The 27,690-nt window shown below is 42.3% G+C and overlaps 1 protein-coding gene across 1 annotated transcript; it reads right to left on the bottom strand.

The window, feature by feature from the left end:
- Positions 1 to 9,199: 9,199 nt before the first annotated feature.
- Positions 9,200 to 26,828, bottom strand: LOC120434202 (NXPE family member 3-like). Its single transcript, XM_039601847.1, has 5 exons — positions 26,817 to 26,828; positions 21,464 to 21,477; positions 20,616 to 20,686; positions 10,079 to 10,288; positions 9,200 to 10,003 (listed from the first exon to the last, which is right to left on the bottom strand). Exons 1-5 carry the CDS (start codon positions 26,826 to 26,828, stop codon positions 9,450 to 9,452), a joined length of 861 nt encoding a protein of 286 aa, XP_039457781.1. The 3' UTR covers positions 9,200 to 9,449.
- Positions 26,829 to 27,690: the final 862 nt, after the last annotated feature.

The following is a 27,690-nucleotide window of genomic DNA, read 5'->3' as shown; positions in this document are numbered from 1 at the left end:
ACCAAATTTTAATTTCTCTTTTTCTATTAGAAGTGGTAAGAGAGGTGATGGGACTGCATCTTTAACCAACAACACACTCACCACCAAACAAATTTTATTTGATCATTTTACCACTTTCGAATTCCACGCTATTGTTTTTAGCAGCCCTCCAGTTTTATCTGTCACAATTTATAGACCACCTAAAGACAGTGCTGCTTTTATCAAGGAATTCTCAGAATTCTTAACAAACATACATTCAAAATATAATATGATAATTTTAACCGGTGATTTTAATCTGCACATAGATAATCCTTCTGACCCTACATCAAAAGAATTCTTAAACATTCTTCACTGTATGGATTTTACCCAGCACGTCACGCAGCCAACTCACAACAGAGGACACACTCTGGACCTGGTCATCACCCATGGGCTGTCCACCAGTGTGTCCTCTGTTGTTGACTTGGCTGTCTCTGACCACTACTGTGTGTTTTTTTACATCACCGGTTTTATTCAGCAGGAGACCTCGGTGCGAACTGTGAGGAGGAGCTATCTAACCTCTGAAGTGGCTGCAGATTTTACCACGGTTTTAGACGAATGCCCCCTGTGATTTTACCTGCACCCTGTGATTTTATTTTTAATCATTTTAACAGCAAACTGAAGAAAAGCCTTGACTCCGTTACTCCACTCACCACCAAAAAGATTAACGTAAAACGTGTATCACCCTGGAGAAACGAAGAAATCAAAACACTCAAAAGAAATTGCAGGGCAGCAGAAAGGAGATGGAGGAAAAATAAAAATGAAATCAACTATCAAATACTTTGCCAGGAACTTAAAATTTACAATAATACACTAAGGAATTCAAGAAATTCATACTTCGCCAAAATAATCAGTAATAACAAAAATAATCCCAAGGTCCTCTTCTCCACCATAGATCATTTATGTAACCCTGATTTTAACAGCTCCCAAAGAACCCCCACAGACTCGCTCTGTGAGCAGTTTGCAGACCACTTCAGGGGAAAAATCAACACCATCAGATGTGATATTTTATCTTCTCGTGTTATGATTTTAAACACATCTGAGGGCTCAATTGTACCTGAGGAGACACTGGACAGCTTTGTCCTGGTTAATGCTGAGAACCTAAAGAAAGTTTTCTCCACAGTAAGACCCACCACATGTCTTTTAGATCCAATCCCCTCTTCACTCTTTAAAACACTTTATGGATTTTTTGAAGCTGTGCTTTCATACATGATGAATTGCTCTCTTCAGTTGGGTGTCTTCCCTGCTGCCTTTAAAACGGCGGTGGTGAGGCCCCTTCTGAAGAAGAGCAATTTGGATTGTAATGATTTTAATAACTACAGACCTGTATCCAACTTACCATTTTTAAGTAAAATTTTAGAAAAACTTGTTTTTACTCAGATTAATGATTTTTTGAATGATAGACAGATCCCGGAGATATTTCAGTCTGGATTTAGGGTGAACCACAGCACAGAGACCGCTCTCCTAAAGGTTTTAAATGATCTTAGATGTAACTGGGACTCCCAAAAGCTCTCAGTCCTGGTGCTACTGGATCTAAGCGCAGCCTTTGATACAGTAGACCACGCTATTCTTTTAAACAGACTGAAACACATGGTGGGCCTCTCTGGTGCTGTACACAACTGGTTCACTTCCTATCTCTCAAACAGAACTTTTATGGTGAGTATGGATACATGCTCCTCTAAGATCCATAAAATGACATGTGGTGTGCCTCAAGGGTTGGTTTTAGGCCCTGTACTTTTTAATTTGTATATGCTCCCTCTTGGCGGAGTCATCAGGAGGTATGGAGTGAACTTCCACAGTTACGCTGATGATACTCAGCTGTATATCTCCGTGTCTCCTGACGACACCAGACCAATGGATGCCCTTTTTAACTGTATTCTAGATATAAAATCTTGGATGGCAGAAAACTTTCTACAGCTTAACCAGGACAAAACTGAAGTTTTAATCATCGGTCCTGAGGCTCAGAGAGAGAAACTCTTGTCTAAATTACAGGCATTTTCACTATGCCCTTCACTACAAGTGAAAAACCTGGGTGTTATTTTTGACTCTGAGCTTGGTTTTATCCCACATATTAAACATGTAACCAAAATTGGATTTTATCATCTAAAAAATATAGCCAGAGTCCGCCCTATGCTCTCTCGGGCCAACACGGAGATGCTGATGCATGCTTTTATTACCAGTCGCACTGATTACTGTAATGCCCTGCTCTCTTGTCTCCCCAAAAAGAATATTTCACCCTTACAACTTTTACAAAACTCTGCAGCTCGTGTGCTGACGAAGACCAGAGGGCGGGCCCACATTACACCGGTTTTACAATCACTGCATTGGCTCCCCGTGTGTTTCAGGATCGATTTTAAAGTTCTTTTATTGGTTTTTAAATGTCTTAATGGTCTTGGGCCTTCTTATCTTTCAGATCTGCTTTTACCATATGAACCCTCGCGGACCTTGAGGTCCTCTGGTACTGGCCTTTTGATTGTCCCTGAAGTCAGGACACATACTCACGGAGAGGCAGCTTTTCAGTGGTATGGTCCTCGTCTGTGGAACAGCCTGCCGGAGGAGCTCAGGGCTGCAGAGAACGTACATGTTTTTAAGAACAGGCTCAAGACCCACCTTTTTAATTTAGCTTTCACCTAACGTTTATTTATTTTATGCTTATTTATTCTATGCTGTTATTCTATTTATATTATTAATTTAGGCTTTACCTAATATTTATTGATTTTATTCTTATTCATTTTTTATCTTCTTACTCTATTTATATTTATATTGTATCCCGTTCTTATTTATTTTATCTTTTTCCACTGTATATATCCTTTTTGGGTCATATCTCCAGTGTTTCCTCGGAGGGGGCTCCGGGGCTGTGATCGACCGTGGCTGCTAGGGCTCCGTGGGTCCTCTCAGCCTGGCTGGGGGGCTTCTTTGCCTCTTTTCGAAAAGGCACACCCCTTTTCGTGAGTGTGGACGCTTCCTCTATTTGCTCTTCAAATGCTTTGCTTCTTTTATTGATTTTTATTGATTTTTATGCTGATTTTTTCCCTTTTTTCTGTATGAGCTTACCTGTGAGAGCTTCTGGACACTTATAGATCATTAGGACTAAAGTGTTCTTAACAGAAACATCAACATTTTTAGTTACCTTATCCTCAGCGCTCCGTGTGTCTGTGGCCTAGACACAGCTGAAGCCTGATTACAGCGTCTGGGCACCGAACAGCCTCAATAGCCTGGAAAGGTGCTAACCGCTAGGCTAACTAGCAACAAGATGCCTTCCCTCTCCACAGATGACTACCACAGCCTCCTGCAGAAGATTGCAGTACTGGAGACAAAAATTCATCGCTTAGAAGTAAACGTGGAGGTAAATGGACTGTGTGGAAATGAAACAACCTTGCCTTTGATTCAAAACAATGGTGATGAGCAAGCTAGTACACAGCTAAGGAGCACAGATAACATGACCAAGAAAGTAGACTCTGTGCATCATTATTATAAATCGTCAAGCGATAATCCCCCCTTGGACTGTCTTGGTGCAAAACCAAGACATAAATCATGTCTCTTGGAAGGGGGAGGACGTATCACAGGCAGAGCACAGCGAGCTGAAATCTCTGAAACCGACTGGCCTTCACTTCCTACGGGACAGAGAAGCTCTTCTACCCTGTATACGGGAGGAAACAGGACTGGACAACCGTGAATAGGAAGGTTAACAACAAACCTCCAAAACAACTGAATGTGAAACTGCAGAACAGATTTGCTCCACTATCAAAGGACCCTGCATCTATATCGGACAACCATCCACCTAAAAGTAGCGAAGTAAGGTCTGAAAATCTGTTGAAAAGTAAAAGTCCACAGGGAAAGCTAAAGGCTAAGCCTGAAACTCTGATTGTGGGTGACTCTGCCGTAAAGGATGTACAAAGGATGTGCGGTAAGAACACTAAAGTCCTCTGCTTTCCTAAGGATATGGTCAACAACCTGAAGGAGAGAATTCTTCAGATTGCAGATGAATATCCAACTGTGACAAACATTGTTCTGCATACAGGGTCAAACGATGTGTCCAAACAACAGTCGGAGGTTCTGAAACGGGACTTTACTGGATTATTAAATACTGTAAACTCTCTGAATGCAGCCGTATTCATCAGTGGACCTGTACCGCCCGTCAGAGGAGGAGACGAGAGATTCAGCAGATTGTTTGCACTGAATAAATGGCTTATATCAGCATGTACTGACCACTCAGTGCATTTTATCAACAACTTTAATATTTTTTGGGAACGAGGCATCTGTTTAAAGCAAATGGATTTAATTTTAACAAGTCTGGGGTGAAACTGTTCACCTCCAACTTGTTTTATTCCATACGTCATCCATCTGTGCTTGGTGCCAAGGCTGAGATAAACGAGTTATCTCATAAAGAGGAACAAACAGTACTCCAAGAACAGACAAAGCCCAGCAGAAACCTTGAGGAGGAGCTCCATCTGCCCCCACCGGGAAGAGCCTCAGAAAGGAGAGATGTCTGAGGCAAGAAGAGGGGTCCCTATTTGCCTCCAACTCTCTCAACAACACCAACGACCAGGACCAGGGACCACGACCTTCCCCAGTCCCCGGAACCCCTGACAGGCCATCACCCTCCTCCCCCTCCCTTTCTCCCTCATCCCCACACCTGAAATTCACTGAGGAGATGATGGAGCGGGTCAATGCTGGGCTCAGATCTACCCCCCAGCCCAATCCCTTTTTGTCCCCCATAAACCCCCCACTAGAGCAGCCAAAGGTTCGCCATCGAGCCCCGCCCTCAACAGAGCAATCGAAGTTACATTGCGCAGCCTCTCCCCCCTTAGTTCCTCCTTACCACCTTCATGCTCTGTCTCCGCAGTCTGATGTGTGATGTGTGGAGGGTCCAGGCTGTGAGGATTATGGCAGTGGTGACTTTTCCCAGGAGAAGCTGGGACCCTGTTTATTAGAAGGTTTTAAAATTTCTGTACTTTTAGGTGACAGAAGGAGACATGTGGCCTGGTCAAAACACAGAGAGCTGCACTCTAAAAGATCTTTAAATATAGTAAATATACCTTGTGTGCCACAGACTGCTCCCACACACGAGGGGGCAAATAATACCTCTAAAACACTTAAGTTGGCTTTATTAAACGTTAGATCCTTAGCTGGGAAAACATTTTTAATTAATGATTTATTAATGATTTAATCACTGAGCACAGCCTTGATTTTATGTTTTTAACTGAAACTTGGTTGGACCAAAGTAACAGTGGCGCTGTTCTCATCGAGTTGACCCCTCCTAACTACAGTTTTATCAGTGAGGCCAGGGTGAGCAGGAGAGGAGGAGGGGTTGCTGTCTTGTTTAATGAATCATTTCAATGTAAGCAGCTATCTCCTGGAAGTTTTCAGTCTTTTGAATATGTGGCTTTACAGCTGAAGGCCCCATCCAAAGTTGTGTTTCTTAATGTTTACAGGCCTCCCAAATACTGCACAGACTTTTTTAATGACCTCAGTGAACTGCTGTCTGTGATCTGTGTTGATTTCAACTGTGTAATTATTGTTGGGGATTTTAACATCCATGTGGACAACCCTCAGGACAAAGGGACTAAAGACCTGAGTAACACTCTGGGCAACTTTGGGCTGACTCAGCATGTAACAGAGGCCACACATAATAGAGGACACACTCTTGACCTACTGATCTCCAAGGGCCTGAGCATTTCAAAGGTTACAGTGTCTGATGTGGGCCTGTCTGATCATTACTGTGTTTTCTTTGAAAGTTAAATTTTAGCCCACACAAATACGTCAACAGCAGTGATCACAAAACGGTGTATAACTGAACACAGTAGTGAGATCTTTAACCAGGTCTTCCCATTAACACCGGACCTGTCCAGAGGTTCAGTCAATGAGCTCGTCACCAGCTTCAATGCTAAAATGTTAAATGTAATGGACACTATTGCTCCCATTAAGGTGAAGGTTATCTCTGGAAGGAAAAAGTCTCCATGGAGAAACTCCACACTGGTGAAAAATGAAAAAAGAGAGTGTAGGAAAGCTGAGCGTAGATGGAGATAAACAAACCTCCAGGTTCATTATGACATCTATAAAGAGAAACTTCACAATTATAATTTACAACTGAGGAGTGCAAGGAAGTCCTACTTCTCTGACATCATCACCAAAAACAGTCATAATGCTCGGGTCTTATTTTCTACAGTTGACAGGCTAACAAACCCTCCTGTGTCAGTGGCAGCTGAACTTCATTCGACCATGGCCTGCAATGACTTTGCCAAATTCTTCACAGAAAAAATCCAAAAGATTAGACAAGCAATTGGTACATCAACAGCAGATCCAGGATATGTACTGTGTCCACCGAAAAACTGCTTAAACACCATCAAACAGTTTCACCCTATTAACAGCAAAGACCTGGAGGACATCTTAGGTCAACTGAACTCCTCCTCTTGCTGTTTAGATGTCCTGCCAACAAGTTTTTTTCAAAAGGTCTCAAAGACTTTGGAGTCAGACCTGTTACAGATCGTAAACTTTTCTTTAATGTCAGGTGTGTTTCCAGAATCACTAAAAACTGCTGTAATTAAACCTATACTGAAAAAGGACAATCTTGACAAGACACAAATGAATAACTACAGGCCGATCTCAAATCTCCCATTTTTAAGTAAGATCATTGAAAAGCAGTTTCTCAACAGCTCAATTACTTCTTAACACAGAATAACTGCTATGATGCCTTCCAGTCAGGATTTAGACAGAACCACAGCACTGAAACCGCTCTGACCAAAGTGTTTAATGACATATGTCTGAACACAGACAGTGGAAAAATGTCAGTCTTAGTTTTACTGGATCTCAGTGCAGCATTTGATACAGTTGACCACAACATATTACTCAAACGACTGGAGAACTGGGCAGGTCTTTCAGGAACTGTACTAAACTGGTTCAAAACATACTTAGAAAACAGGAAATACTTTGTATCAATAGGTAACTTCACATCTGAGCAGACAAGTATCACATGTGGAGTTCCCCAAGGTTCCATCTTGGGACCCCTTCTGTTCAACATTTACATGCTCCCACTGGCACAGATTATAAAGAACAACAAAATAAACTATCATAGCTATGCAGATGACACACAAATATATATCGTAATGTCACCAGGAGACCGAGGCCCTGTACAGGCTCTTGGTAAATGCATTGAGGAAATTAATGACTGGTTGTGCCACAATTTTCTCCAGCTAAACAAAAACAAAACTGAGGTAATAGTCTTTGGTGCCAAAGAAAAACGATTACAGTTCACCAGAGAACTTCAATCTATACACCTAAAAACCACAAACCAGGTGAGAAATTTGGGTGTAGTGATGGATGCAGACCTAAACTTAGAAAAACACATTAAGACAATAACAAAGTCAGCTTACTATCACCTCAAGAATATTTCAAGGATAAAAGATCTGATGTCTCAACAGGACCTGGAAAAACTAGTCCATGCATTCATCTTTAGTAGGCTTGATTACTGTAACAGCATCTTTACAGGTCTACCTAAAAAATCAGTCCGACAACTACAGCTCATTCAGAACTCTGCTGCTAGAGTCCTCACTAAGACCAAAAAAGTGGACCACATCAGTCCAGCTCTGAGGTCTTTACACTGGCTGCCTGTCCGTCAGAGGATAGACTTTAAAGTTCTGATGCTGGTCTATAAAGCTCTGAATGGTTTAGGACCAAAATACATCAGTGACCTCCTGACCCAGTATGAACCTTCCAGATCCCTCAGGTCATCTGGATCCGGTCTTTATCAGTTCCCAGAGTCAGAACCAGACACGGAGAAGCTGCATTCAGCTTTTATGCTCCTTATATCTGGAACAAACTCCCAGAAAGCCTCAGATCAGCTGAAGCACTCAGTTTATTTAAATCCAGGTTGAAGACTCACCTGTTCTCAGCTGCATTTGAATAAAACACCAAATCCACACTTTTAAGCTTAAATTTCACAATTTACATTTTAACTACTGATTTTATCTACTGTCCTGATTTTATCTACTGTTTTGATTTTATCTACTGATTTGATTTTATCTACTGTTTTGATTTTTGATTTTATATACTGTTTGTTTGTTTGTTTGTTTGCTTGCTCGTCTTAATCAATTTTAAATCATGTTTTTTATCTGTTGTTTTCAATGTTTCTGTAAAGCACCTTGAATCACCCTGTTGTTGAATTGTGCTATATAAATAAACTTGCCTTGCCTTGCCTTGCCCTCCTGCTGTGTGCCCAGCCTGGAGGCTGCGGTCTGTGACCGGCTCCCAGTGCAGACGGCTCCCTGTGATAGTGTTTCCTCACTTGGCTCATGCGTACCCAGCCCAATTTTACTCTTTAAGTGTGCGTGTCTGTGTGTGTGCGTGTGTGTGTGTGTGTGTGTGTGTGTGATTGATTGATTGATTGATTGATTGACTGACCTTAATGACCAGTCGGTGAAAATACTGTCGGACATAAAGCAGTTCGTGGCGCAAAAAAAGGTTGGGGACTGCTGCTTTATACTGCCTCATAAGAACTACAAAGTAAATGTAGTCCCAACTATATTATTTACATTGTTCTTTCAGTGTTTACTCTTCATATTTCTTGGTTGTTATATATGTGTTGTTGTTATATATATGTAAATGTATCCAAGCATTCTGTAAAGATCATGTTGCTGCATCTGCCTATTTCAATTAATTTTTTCACACTTTGTTTTATTTTGGTAGTCATTTGTCCCATGTGTAATTTCAGCCGTGTCTTCGTCCCCATGTCATGGTCACAGTATTTTCTGTTCTTTTCTGTGTTTTTATTCCTTCCCAAATTTGGTGGTGGACGGTGGCGGAACATGGACTTCAATGCTCCTCCTTGCACCTGTCCTCCATTTTGCTTAATGGTTTGGCAGTATTTGAAGCAGAATGGGCATTAGATCTCCACCACATCACTTTCACCTCTGCAGTGAACCAGAGGTGAACCTCCATGGCTTTTATGGTTCCTGTAGATGTAATGTGTAATGTGACTTAGTTGCACAAAACAGTTCACACAAGAGAAAAATCGCTGTAACAACTAAAAGTTGACTGGTCTGTACTTTTATACCATCTAACCTTATATAATATATATTTCTCAATCTTGATCATTATTCTTCTCCCAAACTAAACTGTAACAACAGCTGCACTAAAAAGATGTACTGAAAAACCTTTTTTGGAGCCAAAGCAGCAGTGAGCAGTTTATTTCTCAGAGATAAGCAGCTGGACAAGTGACATTAAATACCATATCATGCACCTGAAACCAATAAGTATTTAGTAGTTTACTTCATTATAGAATTTGCTTATGCTTGGTGAAGATTATGTACCAACCCCACTCTCTATAGTTGTACCCCATCATTCCTTGGTTCTATTTCCCACCTCAAATTCCTGTTAAAAAAAGATTTTTAAAATGTAGTCCATCTCATCTGTGGCTGGTCTGTTAAAAAATAAATCTAGCCACCATTTTGAGGGCATATATAGGACAAGAGAACATTAATCATGTTCTTGATAATGGGAGGTTGTGGGTGGAGGCTGTGTGGCAGGTTGTGGGCCACAACCATCTCCCAGGCATCCACCAGATGGACATTCAATCCTTTGAACATGGTCCTGAGCACCTTGTCCCTCTGCAGTGAATACCAGTCACTATTAGTAAGTGTCTCATAGAGTGTCAAAGCTTTGGGATTTGCAGTCCTAATGACAACCAGTGTTTCTGGAGCCCTGGACAACAGGCGCACCACTGCCCTGTGGATGCTCTGCAGTCGTCGGATGTAGACTTCAATGGGGAAAGTGCTGAAGTGTGACCAAATGCCAAGAACTACAACTGTGTTGCTGCCTCCAATAACGTTGTCTAGCTCATTGGCAATATAATGCAGCTCGGTGATAGGGACATTCCTAAACCGGATAGGAGGACCATGGCAACGGTACGTCAGGAAGATATTATTTGGGTAGTCCAGGGCCATAAAAGGTCCAATTTGCTTAGGGCTATGTAGGTTAAACTCCTTGAGACCTGAAAGTATTACAGAAGGAATAAGTAAAGTACAGAAAATCAAATTAGTGCAAGAAAGGTTTTGCATGTATCTACCTGGTAGTGCTCCATTAAAGTATTCAAACCACTGCCTGATGGTGGAGTCTCCGTACATATGAATCACCTTTCCTCTCAGGCACTGAGTGATGGCCGAGGAAGTGTTAAACTGCTGAACTGTGGTGTTACCTAATGCTCGCCACACACTCTGGTAGTAATAGCCAGAGGGACCAGACTCCAGATTCACCTCTGGCTGCCTTGAGATCTGACCTGAAAGATTAAAAAAAAAAAAAAAAAATCAACAAATATACACACACACACCATACACACACCACTCAATCCCTTTACACCAATCCACCCCACACATTGCATTGCACTTGTTTAGTGATGTAAGGATTGGATGCAGCTCTTCAGCCATGGAAGTCAGTCACTTCAACTTTTGTTATAATACCATTAACAGCTTACTGTGGAATATTCTATAGTAAGGAAATTTCAAGATTTCACATGTTGCACAAGTGGCATCCTATTATGATACCACAATGGAATTCACTGTTTACTCTGTTGTGTCCACCATCTGGGAGGGAAGTGACTAGACGACACAGACCTAGAATAATTCTTGCCAAACTTAAATCCTTCAAACAGAAATAACTGGTTAACATGGTGCCTCAATGGGTAACATAAATTTAAAAATGATACCTACAATTTGTCCTCAAAAATGCACAAGTTATTGGTAAAAACTGAAGATGTGATTTCTCTCCCAGGCGCAAAGTGGAAGTGAGATCTTTCAGAAGATTTGATGCACAAAGATACACAAATGCATGCTATATGGTCTTGTGTGTCTATTTAGATATTATGGCAGAGCACATGTTAAAACTTATCGGCATGGTTAACTTACTGTATCCCAGCCGCTTTGAAGCTGCTCATCTTAGGTGAGGTAAGTGAATTAGGTATGAAAATATACCTCATTTTCCATCTCTCCTTGAATGTTACTCATGGCCACTGATTGGTGGTCTTTGCACAGAGGTTGTTGGTCATGAGAATTTGCATAATTATGATGACTTGCTAAACCATTGTTCCTTCAGTGGTGCTAGTATCATTATGCAAATGTACTGTTTATAAGATTGGGGAATCCTGCAGTCAGCTGAGACTGAAGAAGTCACTTGGATGAGTGACGAAATATTTCTCCCACTGAAAATGCTACATCCAGATGAACAGAATATACTTTTGGGGATTTACTTACCTGGATGATTGAACATGCATCAAGACAATACTCTCAGGAATCTATATACACAATGGAGCATTAATAAATGAGGATATTGATTTTCCCCATAGACATTTATGCAAATGATTCATCTTTCTTGTGCACATATAGGACTTGCTGTCCCCTAGAAAGAATGCAGGTTTCAGGTATTTCCCCAATTCATTATACTTTTAAGATTAGGCTTAAAACATTCCTTATTGATAAAGTTTACAGTTAGGCTGGAACAAGTGACCCTGAACCCTCCTTTAGTTATGCAGAAATAGGGCTAGGCTGCTGTGGGTGTCCCATCATAGACTAATCATTTCATCTTTACTCACCACTGTTAACTTGTGATGTGCTTTTACACCACTCTGCATTTAATCATTAGTTTTTATTAATCTTTGCCTCTTCAGTGTGCCTTTTGCTGCCCCTCCCTAAGCCTTATTATGGCTTCTAACTTTTAAAACAAAGCTCTTCCTTCCCACTTTGTGCTTGGTCATAGGGGGTTGTCTCATTGTTGGGGTTTTCTCTATTATTGTAGGTTCTTAGCCTTAGAATATGGCACTGCATAAATAAAATTGAATTGAACTGAATTTTCCAGAACCAGAAGCTACATCCATCTGTTACATGTGTCTGCTGTGTGACTAACACTTCAGTCCCCAAAATGAAAGATCCAGCAACATTTAGTAAACACAAATGACAGTTTTATTGCTGGGTCACAGTACATAGGACACTAAGTTGGCTTGGAAGCCAAATGTATAAAGCTAACACTCAGTAAGTGGTAGAAGTGAATAAGGCACAAAGGGAAGATTCAGATAATAAATAAAAAGAAAGGATAATGATGGAACAGGCAAAAAGTGGGAGAACAGGTGAAACTAACTACAATTGACAAGACAGGGAAAGCAGAACCAAATACAAGTCACAAAAGACGAGAGAACAAGAATAACAAGAAGGTACACAAAGACCGAAAGAAAAACAAACATGGAAAACAGAAAAAGACTTCTGAAGAAGGCACGAGGAATATAAAACAACCGAAACAAGAGAAATTATAAGCAAATTAAAACCTGGTGAACAAATCTAAGGAGACCTGAGAATGCAAATTTGACTACAATGAGTACCAAAACCTGGAATGATAAATCTCACAATGTGAATGCAAACTTGAACAAGAATACAAAGACTAAACACAGAAAATGCTGAGTCAGGGACTGAGGACCAAAACACATTGATAGCCACAAACTGCAAAGCTAAAGAAAACCCCCCAAATCTGTGTCTGAGACCCAGCAACCATGAAAAATGGCCACATCTGTCTACACTATCTAACCAAGATAGTAATGATCAGTGTTGCCAACTTCTTAGTAAAGAAAATCGCAACTGACTGTCCTAAAAGTCGCTAGAAGTCGCTAAATGACGTCATCGCTGTGATGTAGCATAATTTAAGCTGCAAGGAAGGTGATAAGTAAATAGCATTAGCAGACGATTGAAGTTCCTTTAAGCATACTTTATTGCTGGCATCTCCATTTTACCATAAAACAATCAATCAGGCATGCAAAACTCCCACTTGCTTTATACAGGACTTTGCCCACACCTGACCTCGTTAGTCCCTACCATTGAAACAAATAGGTCAGACCAAACAATACAATTCTAAACAAAGAACAGGAATAAGGTCATGCATGAAACTGACAAACTCATTTACTCAGCTAAATGGTATGTAAAGTAAAACACTGCATACAATATAACTCAAAAGGCTACTTTAAAGAAAACAAACAATACTATAGAAAATAAAAAACCCTCCATTTGGTTACACCCAGTGATGCAATCCTTGACCTCATGACCCTATATAAACAGGAAGTAGTGGGCAGCCCTTCCCATATACCTGTCTTACATATAGGACCTGAATACACAACATGGACACCATGGTATCCATTCAGATGACCTGATGGTTAATAGTAGTGATGGGTAGATGAGGCCTCGTGAAGCGTTTCAGCACATTCCCCAAACTGTATCGATACTGTGTCGACACAGTGTTGCTGTTTTGCTCTATACGGACACCTGCTGGACCTTAAATATCATTGCAGGCAACTTACTTGAGACTCACAACAGACACTGATTCAATGACCTAGTCATACTTGTACACTGTAAGGTATTGTACTTTTCATGGAATCATTTTATATCTTTATAGATTTCAAATATTGTAGAAATCTTTAAAATATACTGTGAATCACATTAAGTGAAAATTAAAGTATTGTGAATATAATATTACCCATTTAAATGTAATTGACTCGGAGTTTATTATAAATTTCTATTCGGAAAAATACGTTTATCCAATGTTTTTGCATTCAGTCTATTGCGTTTTGTTTTTTTGTTTTTTTGACACAATTTCCCCAGCTTTGGAAAACTCACAGGCATAGATGAAGCTGGGGTACACAAAAACTGTAAAGCCAGGTGGAAAAGGTTCAGATAAGATGTCTTCCTATTCCCCCAGTACGTTAAAGGATCCTCTGATCTCGGAATTTTTCTCTCCGACACTCTCCACAATACTAAGGGGTTGGCAGTCCTTTATAATAAACTTCAGGACTGCCTGGTCCAGAACAGTCTTCCTAGATGCTTGATTTCAAAATAATAAAACACATATTAATAAAAAAAAAAGTGTTGATAAAGCTGTTCAGTGTCAATATAGGCCGACCTGTGTTCATTCTCAGTGTGTTTGTCGCCTCATTTTCATGTTTGGCTCTGTAATGCCTAAACACTGAGGAGGTGCTTTTGTTTGTGTAAGAAAGCTCCGCAGAACAGATGCAACATTTAACCTGCATAAAATGAAATAATTTACACTGCAAGTCACATTGCTGTTTTTCCTATTCTGATAGATTACACTGAAAGAAAGACAGACAAACTATTTGCAGTTAAAAGATCAAAATGATCACACACAGCAGAAACATTTCTTTTTCTTTCGAGCTCCATTTTGTTATGGAGAGACGTGTATTTTTATTTATCTTTGCGAGAGTAATTTTGTTTCTTTTGGTGGCGACTCGTTCCGTTGACAGATGCGGTACCTTTTAAACACAGTTTGGCGCGTTGGCAGTGAGCGATACAGTAGCTGTATCGATCACGTGACTTTTTCTTAAAGCGACGCACGCACCGATACAGGCTTCGCTCTGTGAGTTTGATACAAGCGCCGGTGCGTCAGTGTTGCTGGACCCATCACTAGTTAATAGTAGTGATGGCCAAATGAAGCTTTCTGAAGCACTGAAGCTTGTATTGAAAAACGGTTCATTACTCGAAGCTTTTCAACACAGTCCTCTCTGGTGACATCTGGTGGCCAAAAGTATGAAGAGCAGCTTGAATCCACAAAATAAAACCAACTCCTTCATAATGATTGCTCACTCTATAGAGCGGAATTCTGTCTGATATTGGGCTGCTGTTGTGTTGCTTTGAACGCGTACGTTTTGGTGTTAAAAATGTAGTTTATTTGTTTAATAAATAATTTTGACCAGTAAACTTTCCTTGTTTGAACATGCACCATGGTGTGGTCTTTCTTTGCTTGTGACTTCTTGATGTTGGTAAATACAATAATTGAAAAATACCACGTTACATATAACATGCATATAATAATGCCTCTCCGTGAATCGCTACCTTATCGTGGTGGAGGGGTTTGTGTGTCACAGGGATCCCAGGGGCTATGTTGTCTGGGGTCTTTTGCCCCCTGGTAGGGTCTCCCATGGCAAATTGGTCCTGGGTGAGGGACCAGACAAAGAGCGATTCAGAAGACCCGTATGAAAAGAACATCGAGGGAACAGTTTACCCTGCCCGGGATAGGGTTACGGGGCCCCGCCCTGGAGCCAGGCCCGGGAGGGTGCCCGAGGGCGGCGTCTGGTGGCGGGCCTTAGTCCATGGGGCCCGGCCGGGCACAGCCCGAAGAGGAGACATGGGCCCATCCTCCCGCAGGCCCACCACCCGCAGGAGGCGCCATAGGGGTCGGGTGCAATGTGTGTCGGGCGGCGGCCAGGAGCGGAGGCCCTGGCGGACCGATCCCGGCTGCCAAGACTGGCAATAGGGACATGGAATGTCACCTCTCTGGTGGGGAAGGAGCCTGAGTTAGTGCGTGAGGTTGAGAAGTACCGGCTAGATATAGTCGGGCTCACCTCACGCATGGCTTGGGCTCTGGAACTAGTCTCCTGGAGAGGGGCTGGACTCTGTCTCAGTCTGAAGTTGCCCCTGGTGAGAGGCGGCGGGCTGGGGTGGGTATTCTAATATCCCCGGCTTGCTGCCGATGCGTGGGGTTTTTCCGGTGGATGAGAGGGTTTGTTCCCTGCGCCTCAGGGTCGGGGAACGGGTCCTGACTGTCATCTGCGCTTATGCGCCCGAGTGGCAGTTCAGAGTACCCAGCCTTCTTAGAGTCCTGGGGGGGTGCTGGAAGGTGCCCCACCTGGAGACTCTGTTGTCCTACTGGGAGACTTCAATGCTCACGTGGGTAACGACAGCGAGACCTGGAGGGCGTGATTGGGAGGAACGGCCTCCCTGATCTGAACCCAGTGGTGTTTTGTTATTGGACTTCTGTGCAAATCACAGCTTGGCCATAACGAACACCTTGTTCGAACATAAGAGTGTCCATAAGTGCACGTGGCACCAGGATGCTCTAGGGCCGCAGGTCGATGATCGATTTTGTAATCATATCACCAGACCTGCGACCATATGTTCTGGACACTCGGGTAAAGAGAGGGGCTGAGCTGTCAACTGATCACCACCTGGTGGTGAGTTGGATCAGGTGGCGGGGAGGACGCTGGACAGACCCGGTGCACCTAAACGCGTAGTGAGGGTGTGCTGGGAACGTCTAGCAGAGGCCCCAGTCCGCGAGATCTTCAACGCACACCTCCGGCAGAGCTTCAACAACATTCCGAGGGAGACTGGGGACATTGAGTCCGAATGGACCATGTTCAGCGTCTCCATTGCCAGCTGCTGCATTGAGCTGCGGCCGCAAGGTGGTTGGTGCCTGCCGTGGTGGTAATCCCCGAACCAAATGGTGGACACCAGAGGTGAAGGGAGCCACCAGGCTGAAGAAGGAGTCCTATCGGGCTTGGTTAGCCTGTGGGACTCCAGAGGCAGCTGACAGGTATCGACAGGCCAAGCGGAATGCGGCTCGGGCTGTGGCTGAAGCAAAAACTTCGGTGTGGGAGGAGTTCGAGAGGCCATGGAAAAAGACTTTCGGACTGCCTCGAAGAGATTCTGGCAAACCGTCAGCCGTCTCAGGAGGGGAAAGCGGTGCTCTACCTGCACTGTGTATAGTGCTGGCGGTGCGCTGCTGACGTCGACTGAGAAAATTGTCAGACGGTGGAAGGAATACTTCGAGGACCTCCTTAATCCCACTGACACGTCTTCCGAGGAGGAAGCAGAGTCTGGGGATGAGGGGAATGACCCGCCAATTTCTGGGGTCGAGGTCACTGAGGCAGTTAAACAACTCCTCGGTGGCAGAGCCCCTGGTGTTGATGAGGTCCGCCCGAGTTCCTGAAGGCTCTGGACGTTGTAGGGCTGTCCTGGTTGACACGCCTCTACAATGTTGCGTGGAGATCAGGGCAGTACCCCTGGACTGGCAGACCGGGTGGTGGTCCCCATCTTTAAGAGGGGAGACCAGAGGGTGTGTTCCAACTACAGGGGATCACACTCCTCAGCCTCCCTGGGAAAGTCTATGCCAGGGTGCTGGAAAGGAGAGTTCGTCCGTTAGTCGAACCTCGGATACAGGAGGAACAATGCGGTTTTCGTCCTGGTCGCGGAACACTGGACCAGCTCTTTATCCTCTTGAGGATACTTGAGGGTGCATGGGAGTTTGCCCAACCAGTCTACATGTGTGTTTTGTGGACTTGGAGAAGGCATTCGACCGTGTCCCTCGGGGTGTCCTGTGGGAGGTGTTGCGGGAGTATGGGGTGTCTGGCCTACTGCTACGGGCCATTCGATCCCTATACAACCGTTGTAAGAGTTTGGTTCGCATTGCCGGCAATAAGTCGGACTCGTTTCCGTGGGTGATGGGCTCCGCCAGGGCTGCCCTTTATCACCGATTCTGTTCATAATTTTATGGACAGGATTTCTAGGCGCAGCCAAGTGGCGGAGGGCTTTCACTCGGTGGCCTCAGAATCTCATCTCTGCTTTTTGCGGATGATGTGGTTCTGATGGCTTCATCGGTGGGGCCTCCAGCTCACACTGGACAGTTCGCAGCCGAGTGTGAAGCAGCGGAATGAGGATCAGCACCTCCAAATCTGAGGCCATGGTTCTCAGCCGGAAAAGGGTGGAGTGCCCACTCCGGTCGGGGATGAGTTCCTGCCCCAAGTGGAGGAGTTTAAGTATCTCGGGGTCTTGTTCGCGAGTGATGGGAGAAGGGAGCCGGAGATCGACAGACGGATTGGTGCTGCGGCTGCAGTGATGCGGACGCTGCACCGGTCCGTCGTGGTGAAGAGGGAGCTGAGTGTAAAAGCGAAGCTCTCAATTTATCCGGTCGATCTCGTCCCGACCCTCACCTATGGCCACGAGCTGTGGGTAGTGACCGAAAAGAACGAGATCGCGGATACAAGCGGCAGAAATGAGCTTCCTCCGAAGGGTGGCTGGCCTCTCCCTTAGAGATAGGGTGAGAAGTTCGGCCATCCGGGAGGGGCTCAGAGTAGAGCCGCTGCTCCTCCACATCGAAAGGAGCCAGTTGAGGTGGTTCGGGCATCTGACAAGGATGCCCCTGGGCGCCTCCTGGGTGAGGTGTTCGGGCATGTCCCACGGAGGAGGCCCGGGCAGACCCAGGACGCGCTGGAGAGATTATATCTTTCGGCTGGCCTGGGAACGCCTTGGTGTTCCCCGGATGAGCTGGAGGAGGTGGCTGGGGAGAGGGAGGTCTGGGCTTCTCTGCTTAGGCTGCTGCCCCCGCGACCCGACCTCGGATAAAGCGGATGAGGATGGATGGATGGATGGATGGATAATAATGCACATTATGGCGTATGCTTCTGCTGTGAGGTCCTGCCTCCATGTACTTATGCAATTAAACGCTAGACGGGTATATTTATGAATAATATTATATTAGGGAAATTTTCCTATACATATTTTTGACCTGGGGGTAGAATTCATTATGAAATGGAAAGGGAAATGCTTATGAACTTTCAAATTAAAACCATGATGCATTTAAGGTAACCCTTTTTCATTTTTATTTAAGAAGGGAATTTGTTCCACTGTGCGATGGCCGAACCTGTTCCGTTTCGTGGAGATAATTTCTCCTCCCTTAAGGAAAATCCCTTCACATGGCACAGAAGAGGCTGGAGTGCAGAGAAACTGGTAGAGATGCAGTTATGGCTCCACAAACTAGCAGCTAAAGAGAATAAATAAATTAAATTGCTGCACATTTTGTAGACTAACATTTTAAGATTATTTTTTTAAATAAAATATATCTTTGTATAACATTACATGTTATGAGTCAAATGGAAGTTTTTCTAAAGTTATTTAATGATATTTATATTATGAAAAGCAGATTTTTGACATTTTAAGTTTTTCCCGTTTTCAGATGAAATAAACACGCACAAAACAAAAGCAAACAGCCAGAACACAAAGCTGGAAAACCCACCCGATTGACCAGAATCAACTCAAAATACTCCCACACAACAGAACCAAATCTCTCAGTAGAATGATCAGTGGTTCACTATCTGCCACCATCAAAACACTCCACAAATCCAGCAAATGATTCACTTCCTTCCATTTGAATCAGGTACCGAAGCAGTTACGTGCGTAATGAAGCTTCGGACATCACTGGTCACGTGACTTTTGCCAAACGAAGCAAGCCTCGACACAGTGCTTCTGAACCAGTGTGTTGTTTTTTTTGAGACGCTTCAGAGCGTCAGCTTCAAGCGGGCCATCGCTAGTTAATAGTGGGTGCTTTAAAACACATGCATGGATGTAAAGGATGTAACTACTGCTACCACAAACAAAACCTGGGATAGTGTGTATTAAGAGAAGTTACACCAACAATGTCTAAATTAAAGCATTATGGCTGACTGTAAAATAACAAAGAAATAAATTATCAATATGGTTAAGGGACAAGTGGTAAAAGATTTCATGCCTAACCACTTTGTCACAATCGCCTAATAGCATAATTGGTCCTACCTAAGTAATTGTAACAGACACTGTAGGAGAGGGAAATAACATTGTGGAAGAGACATAAAGTGAGAAAAAAAACACGCTAAAATAATTTAGAATATCTTCAGAGCTACAAATTAAATTTCTCTTTGCAATTATTGTTTTCAATAATTCCAACCCTCATCCTTTACAGACTTGGGACTTGGAAGTTTCTTTTTTGGTGTGTGTGTGTGTCTTTTTAAGTAGTTTTAAACATTTTGATCAACAATTGGTAACAGTAAAAGAAGAATATTTTTAACCACTAACAATCAAAATGGACATAGCAAGCCTCACGGGACAGCTTCAGTTGAAATCGGATGAGTTGGAGATGGAGTTACGGCTCTGCAAGGACATCCAATTTCTAAGTTTGCAATGATTGTAATGATGTATTTTAGTGCATTGCATTAAGAATCAATGCACTAAGAAAAATGTACAGTTACCGGCGCCCCCACCCTGCTACAGTCCGGGGGGGGAGCAGCGGCTTCGCTAATGTGCGACTGCTGCGTGAAGACTACCTGCCGCTTGTGAGCCTTTTTTGCATGGCTGAGGTGATGGTAAATGGCCTGTATTTGTATAGTGCTTTTACTAGTCCCTAAGGACCCCAAAGCGCTTTACACAACCAGTCATCCACCCATTCACGCACACATTCACACACTGGTGATGGCAAGCTACATTGTAGCCACAGCCTGACAGAGGCGAGGCTGCCGGACACTGGCGCCACCGGGCCCTCTGACCACCACCAGTAGGCAACGGTGAAGTGTCTTGCCCAAGGACACAATGACCGAGACTGTCCAAGCCGGGACTCGAACCGGCAACCTTCCAATTACAAGGCCAACTCCCAACTCTTGAGCCACGATCACCCTTAAATCGTGGCTCAAAAGTTCAAGAGCCATGCGGTGCCCACCTCAGCCATGCAGTTGCCTACGCATGGCTGATGTGCCCACGGCAGCACCCGCTGGTTATTGAGAGTAAGAGCGATACGTGCTTTCTAGTGAAAAAGTCGTCAATAACACCAGAAAAAGTCGCCAGATTTGTCGCTAGTCCCATTTTGAAAAAAAAGTCGCTAAGGGGTGTGAAAACTCACTAAATATAGTGATAAAGTCGCTAAGTTGGCAACACTGGTAATGATTTACAAATATTTGTATATCATAAAGAGCCAACAGAAAATTCACTTTCAATTTCTTTATTGAGTATTTTATAATGCTGGTAAAAATTGGACTTTACCTTTCTTTTGCTGCAGTACAGTGATGTTGGCAAGTCCTGACGCTTGGATGGAGACTTTAAGGTTGACCCCACTGAGATAAAGCACAAATGATAAAAATGTTTATTATTGATACTACTACTACTACTACTACTACTACTAATAATAATAATAATAATAACAATAATAAATCTCAATCTCCTTCACTGGTAAGTTCAAATATATTTCCAAACACTTTGGCATAGGAACTCTGAAGCAACATTATAGCTTAATGGAACCACAAAAGGCATATTAGGCATACTGTTTGGAATCCAAGCATGGTGTAAAGTTAGCATACAATGTAGTTATAATTATTGAAACAATTTTTCCATGAATATTGTTTTTAATTGTAAGACTATGTACTGTAATTCACATTCTAGATCCATTTGTATTGTGAAGCACTGTCTGATCAGTCTTACAGCATTTTACTAAATCTGAGGAGAGAGTACAGCCCTGTACACTGAGCTGGAGAGTGCATTCATTCTTTTTAAGAATGTACTAGACTGGATACTCCCAATTCACCTTACTTGTATAGACATCTCTTTAGGTCTCACATTTAAAGCTACACAGAAATATAAAAATTCAACACTTAGATATAATATCTAAAGTTTATTCTATTTCATTTGCAGTGAAATATTAAGGGAACAGGTCTGACCCTGGTATGGACCTGCTTGTTGGTCATTTTTCCGATTAACATTGAGCCTCTGAAAATTGGGGACTATAAATAAAAGTTATGCTTCTTTTGCTTTCTCTCTCTTTTCTCTTAAATGGAGAGGTGGGTTTTATGTGTCTTCACCGACAGACAGAGCTGCCCTTACTGGGGTGCACACACCTGCAGCATATTGTCTTATCAGGGCTTGGTATTTAAGCCTGACTGTACCAGTGAGTCTCTAGTTGATTGCTGTCTCCATCTTGACAATAATTTTCTCAGTATTTTTTTTTTCTTGTCTGCCTCCTAGTTCCCAGCCTAGATGCTGCTTGCTTCCTGGAAAATTTGCCAGTGTTCCATTAAGGACTTTGAAGGTCAGAGCCTGCCATATTCATCTTCTACTCTTGGACTCCCGGAACATCAGCTTCTGTTCTATAGGAAGCAGGGAAAGCTGTGATGAGAGGTAAAATAATTTCTTTCTCATCACATAAAAAGAAAAAAGAAAACAAAAATATTCAGGAATTAGAAAAAACCATCAAATCACCAGAAGAAGCCTACGCGTCCCACCAAGATCAGGAAACATTGAACAAAATACGCAAAACAAAACTAGAATTAAATGCAAATGTACTGTTTATAATGTTTGGGGAAACCTGCAGTCAGCTGAGACTGAAGAAGTCACTTGGATGAGTGACGAAACGTTTCTCCCACAAAACGCTACGTCCAGATGAACAGATTCAACTTTTGGAGATAGAATTAAATGAGATAATTGATAAAAAAAAAAACAAAATTCTTAGTACAAAGACTACGCTTACAAAATTATGAACATAGTAATAAATCCGGTCAATTTCTAGCAAACCAGCTAAAAATAAATAAAGAAAAAACAACTATATGTGCTGTTCAAGATTCATCTGGAAACACAATATATGAACCGAAACAAATAAACAACATTTTCAGGGATTTCTATAAAACGTTGTATTCACCACAAATAAACCCATTTAAAAAGGAAATTGATCAGTTTTTAGACAACATAACTCTCCCAAAATTATTAGACTCTCAAGTAGAGATGGCACGATACCACTTTTTTATGTCCGATACCGATACCGATATTAATCCGATATAGTGTGTTTTTTAATCAATAAAACTGTTTTTTAATATCTGGCTGCATTTTGTATAAGTTCATACTCAAGTTTAAATAAACAACAACACTAAAGCTATTCTGTTATACCTGTATGCAAAAAATACACTGCACCCAAAATATTTCATAGTTCAGCAACACTGATAATCTAATAAACTTAAACCTACTCCATCCTTCCTATTCTGGTATTTTAAAGAGTACTTAGCAGAAATATTAAGCAACCTAACTAATAGGGTTGCAAACTCCCAGCAAAAAAAAAAAAAAAAAAATAGGGAACCACCCCCCACCCTCCACCTCATGATGCTTAATCGACGTAATCAACTTTAATTTGATGCAGGGTGAAAAAAATGCACAGAAATAAATTATTTTTCATGAATAATTAAATAGATTCAATATCTTTCTTCAACAGAATTACAGAATTCACAGATGGTATCTTCCCAAAGGAAAAAGTACTATAGCTTATTAGGGTATATTAGACTTAACAGTTATTATATACAGTAATGGACTTCTATACATTTTATATCAGATTAAAACTTTGGGTGTAAGATTCAGATAATTATTTATTAAAAGCTAGACATTTTAAATGAGAATAAGAAAGAAAAGTATGTCTTTGTGCCCCCTTTTCCCTGTTCATGCCCTATCGGCCCCCCTGGCTAAACTTTGCTAGATCCGCCCCTGCACAGTTACCAGCCGTCAGCTACGTAGAAAAGGATCCTGGAGTAGAAAGTAATATTAAATAAATTCTAACAACAGCTTCTCAAGCTTAAACGTGCTGCTGTTGTTCAGCCGCTGGTTTCCTCTTTCTGGTGCAAAGTGGGCCAAAAACAAAGAAGAGAGACGGACTCGCGACAGAAAAGCCGATCAGCTGATCATCAAGCAGTTTCACGATTGAAGTAGCAGCAAGAAGAGGCAGTCGCTCCATATATCGGTTGTTAAGCTTAACGCGGGAATGCTTTACAAACATTCAGAGATGAACTTACACACTTGCTTTACTTCTCTCTGGGATAACTTCATCAGCCGCTCTATCACGTGATGCATACTGCTCCGACATGCTACGGTTATGAGCCGAGTTACGCCGTGTTGCAAGTTTTGTGAGGTGCTTTTTTGATATTTAATGGATCGGATTACATTTTTTATTTCTCACCGATATCCGATCCAGTAATTTAGGTCAGTATTGGACCGATACCGGTACGTAATATCGGATCGGTCCATCTCTACTCTCAAGCAATGGCACTGGATTCGCCACTGACACCAGGTGAACTCCAGGAAGCCCTGATAAGTATGCCCAATAATAAGGCTCCAGGTCCAGACGGCTTTCCTGCAGAATTCTACAAAGAATTCTGGACGATTCTAGCACCAGTTTTTTACAGAACGTTAAACGTCAAAGAAAATGGCAGACTTCCATCAAATATGAATTCTGCAAACATTAATCTCCAAAGACCCTGTATATCCCTCAAGCTATCGTCCAATATCCCTTATAAATGTAGACCTCAAAATAATCTGCAAAGCTCTCTCAAAGAGACTAGAGAAAATAACCCCCCTCTTAATTCATCCTGACCAAACTGGTTTCATAAAAGGTAGGCACTCATCAACAAATACACGTAGATTACTTAATTTGATAGACTACTCATACAGTAAAAACCTTGAAACTACAATATTTTCTTTAGATGCAGAAAAACAGTTTGACAGAGTTAACTGGAAATTTCTATTTGCAACTTTACAGAAATTTGGTTTTGGATCTTCTTTCATCAACTGGTTAAAAATATTATATAATTCCCCAACAGCTTGTGTCAGAACAAATGACCAGACATCCTCCAGCTTCTGTCTCCTGAGGGGCACCAGGCAGGGATGCCCACTCTCCCCTTCACTGTTTGCAATTTTTATCGAACCACTAGCAGCAGCAATTAGACAGAATTCAGTAATTAAGGGCATAAAATGCAAGAACGTGAAACATAAAATCAGCCTTTATGCGGATGATGTGTTACTCTTTCTCCAACATTCACAAACCAATATCTCTGGGGTGATTGAATTGATAAACTCTTTTGCAAGAATATCAGATTACTCAATTAACTGGTCAAAATCTACTGTCCTTCCGATTAATTGCTCCTTCCATAATTCCTCTTCTACTCCACTGCAATCTGGAAATATAAAATATTTAGGTATTAATGTTTCTCCCAAGCTTGCAGATCTAATTAAATTAAACCATATCCCACTTTTAAAGAAAGTAGAAGGTGATCTGGCTAGGTGGAAATGTCTACCCATACCACTCATGGGAAGGGTTGCCGCTATAAAAATGATGGTATTACCAAAAATAAATTATTTATTCTCAATGATCCCAACTAAACCGCCGCAAGATTGGTTCAGATCTCTAGATTCATATATGTCCAAATTCCTTTGGAAAAATAAGCCCCCACATATAAGCTTAAAAACACTACAAAAGACCAAGGATAAAGGAGGATTAGAACTACCTAACTTTCAGCATTACTTCTTAGCCGACAGGCTTCAGTTTATCTCAGGATGGCTAAAACACACCCTCTTAGATGAGCCTTGTCTAGATGTAGAACAATAATCTACAGATTTCAGATCTACCATTTATCAGTTCCGGCTGCTAGCCCTCCTTTCCCTAATTCAACAATATTAGATGCTGCAGTTCCTTCAAGTGGTTTGCCTAGACCAGCTTTTCCTACACCTGATGTGACTCCTTTTAATTTCCTGGCCACGCCACTGCAAGGCCCGCACCAGATTTCCTGTGTTCAACCTGCTGTTCCTCTAGATGAAGACCCCGCTCAACCTCTCGTTTGCATTCCAGAACCAAGGCAGCACCCTCCTGTAGAGCAGCAACCAGCTACATCTGATGGCTTATGTCAGGAGGAGAAATATTTTACTGCTATTATTTGCTGCTATTATAATCATCATTACCATTTCATTATTAATAGTGATGTTGCATTCAGATGCATTCAGATGTTCAAATATATTGGTATTATATTAGTCTTTATTACAAGTCCAGCAAGAACCACCTTAAACTGTTGAGTTGAATCTATAATTTTAAAGGCTTTTGAATGTTTTTATATTCTTACACTGAAGTTCAGACTTCAGTGGGTGAGAGACTGAGTTGCAGGCTGACAGGAAACGCCAGGCTTCTGCAGAAGTGAAACCGAAAGCAGAGTGAGTGCAAGTTAAGAGCAGGGTGTTTTATTATGCATTTATCGCTGATTAAGCGTTGAGTAGTGGTGTTAGATTGAAACAGTTGTTTTATATATTTTACATATAAGTCAAGATCAGTACACACAGGATGGCCTTAGCCTGGTTGCCTAAGTTGAGGTCAACTAAGGTTCAGAGAGCACATGCAAACTCTGCACGCACAGACAGACGAGACATACACACACCCACACACACACACATTAGATAGACGCATTTATATAGGCAAGAGTTTAATTATGTTTTGCTTATGGCTGCAAAGTCGAGGCGTACGTGTTAGTCTGTTCCAGGAAGTACACCAGATGTCCCAGAGATAAGCGACAGCGGAGGCGAGCGTCCGAGGATGGTGAGAGGAAGCACCTGGGGTCGAGCCGAAGACGATGACTGTGTTCAAAGTTGACAGAACATTTGTGGTTTTGGATTGACGTATGCTGTATTGTGTCTGAGAGAGGGGGGGGAGCAGTATCACCCCCAACCCTATAAAACCTTTGTTTGACTATTGTAAGGTAGTTCGACGCTGAAATCTGCACAGCATTTGGACTCACACATGTGTTCATTAAAATGCCGTCTAATTGCACCAGGCTGGATCTGTGGTTATTTTTAGATTCCCCCTCAACATTTTTGAACCTTAACACTTACATGAACAGAAACCTTTGGTACCTGTTACTGCTAGCTCGGGTCACTCCTCTAGCATTAGAACACATGTGTATAAGCTTGAGGGTCCTTCTTTCCCAGACCTTACCAGTGAAGATGAAATCCAGTATAGGCTGTTACGAATGGCCCTTACTAACCTTGACCCTCATGAGACAGAGCACTTTAAATATCATGTCCTTCTCGATCATCTGAAAGTAGACCAAGCTAAACGGTTAGCTATTTCCTTTTCCTATGCTCCTGACCCATACACTCAAGCCATCAAAGCTCTTGATGAGCGTTATGGGCAACCAAGACAGCTAGCATTGAAAGAGCTACGGAATATACTGGAGCTTCCTCCTATCAGAGCAGGTGATGGTCGGACTCTGGATAACTTTGCTCTTCGTGTGCAAGCTTTAGTTGGTTTGCTTAGCACTATGGGTGATCAAGGACAGACAGAACTAAATTGTGGCTCCCATGTCGATCGCCTACTTGAAAAGTTGCCCGCAGAGCATTCTAGTCGCTTCAAAGGTCACATTTACAGGGAACAAGGAGATATGATGTATGACTTACCTTTGTTCTCATCCTGGTTGCAAATGGAATGCAAGTGTCAACCAAGAAAGGACAGTAGTCCTGTTTCATCCTTTAACCAGCCACGACCTGCCCGTAAGTACACCTCTCCACTTACAACACTATTACATGGGACAAATCCATCCGATCCTGTACAGGCAGCACAACCCATCATAATGACTAAGGCAAGATGTGCATATTGTTGCTCACCTGAACACCACATTAGCAAGTGCCCTGAGTTCATCAACAAGACAAAGGATGAGAAGATAAACTGGATAAAGAGAAACAAACGGTGCTGGCGTTGTGCTAGAACTCATCAGGCTGCAAAGTGTGATCTGAGAAAAGACTGTGCTACCTGCATGAGACGACATCTACAGATCCTATGTGAGGTGAATCAGAGACCTAGAACTGAAGTTAATCCTGTAGTGAGGACACTGTACTTTGATAAACCTAGTGACTGTCCCAGTGTACTTTTAAAAGTTGTGAAAGTGCTCCTGCGAAATGGCAAAAGAACTCTTGAAACATATGCCGTACTTGACGATGGCTCCCAACGTACCATGCTTCTGACATCAACAGCTCAGCATCTCCACCTAACTGGGAAAGCTGAAAAATTATCACTCAGAACTGTCCATCAAGAAGTTGAAACCATTCAAGGTTCTTCTGTAAGTTTCCAGATTTCTCCCATCGCACATCCAGAGAAAACTTACACAATTAATAATGCCTTCGCTACAAGTCACTTAGCACTTTCAGACCACACCTACCCCGTATCATCTCCAACAAAGATACAAGCATCTTCAAGGTATCCCATTAACCTTTATTAACAAAGCAGCTCCACTACTGCTCATAGGCTCTGATCATACCCACCTTATTACGTCTA

Source organism: Oreochromis aureus, linkage group 3, assembly GCF_013358895.1.
Source record: "Oreochromis aureus strain Israel breed Guangdong linkage group 3, ZZ_aureus, whole genome shotgun sequence".
Lineage (NCBI taxonomy): Eukaryota > Metazoa > Chordata > Actinopteri > Cichliformes > Cichlidae > Oreochromis > Oreochromis aureus.
Note: the sequence above shows the minus strand (reverse complement) of the source record. Positions and strands in the feature narration are given on the sequence as shown.

Bases quoted from the DNA above. Each gene is read 5' to 3' on its own strand.
- LOC120434202 (XM_039601847.1), bottom strand. The intron at 10,289-20,615 runs GTAAAGTCCAAT...TTAATCTTTCAG, and splicing joins TGTACTGCAGCAAAAGAAAG to GTCAGATCTCAAGGCAGCCA. The intron at 10,004-10,078 runs GTAGATACATGC...TAATACTTTCAG, and splicing joins CTTTAATGGAGCACTACCAG to GTCTCAAGGAGTTTAACCTA.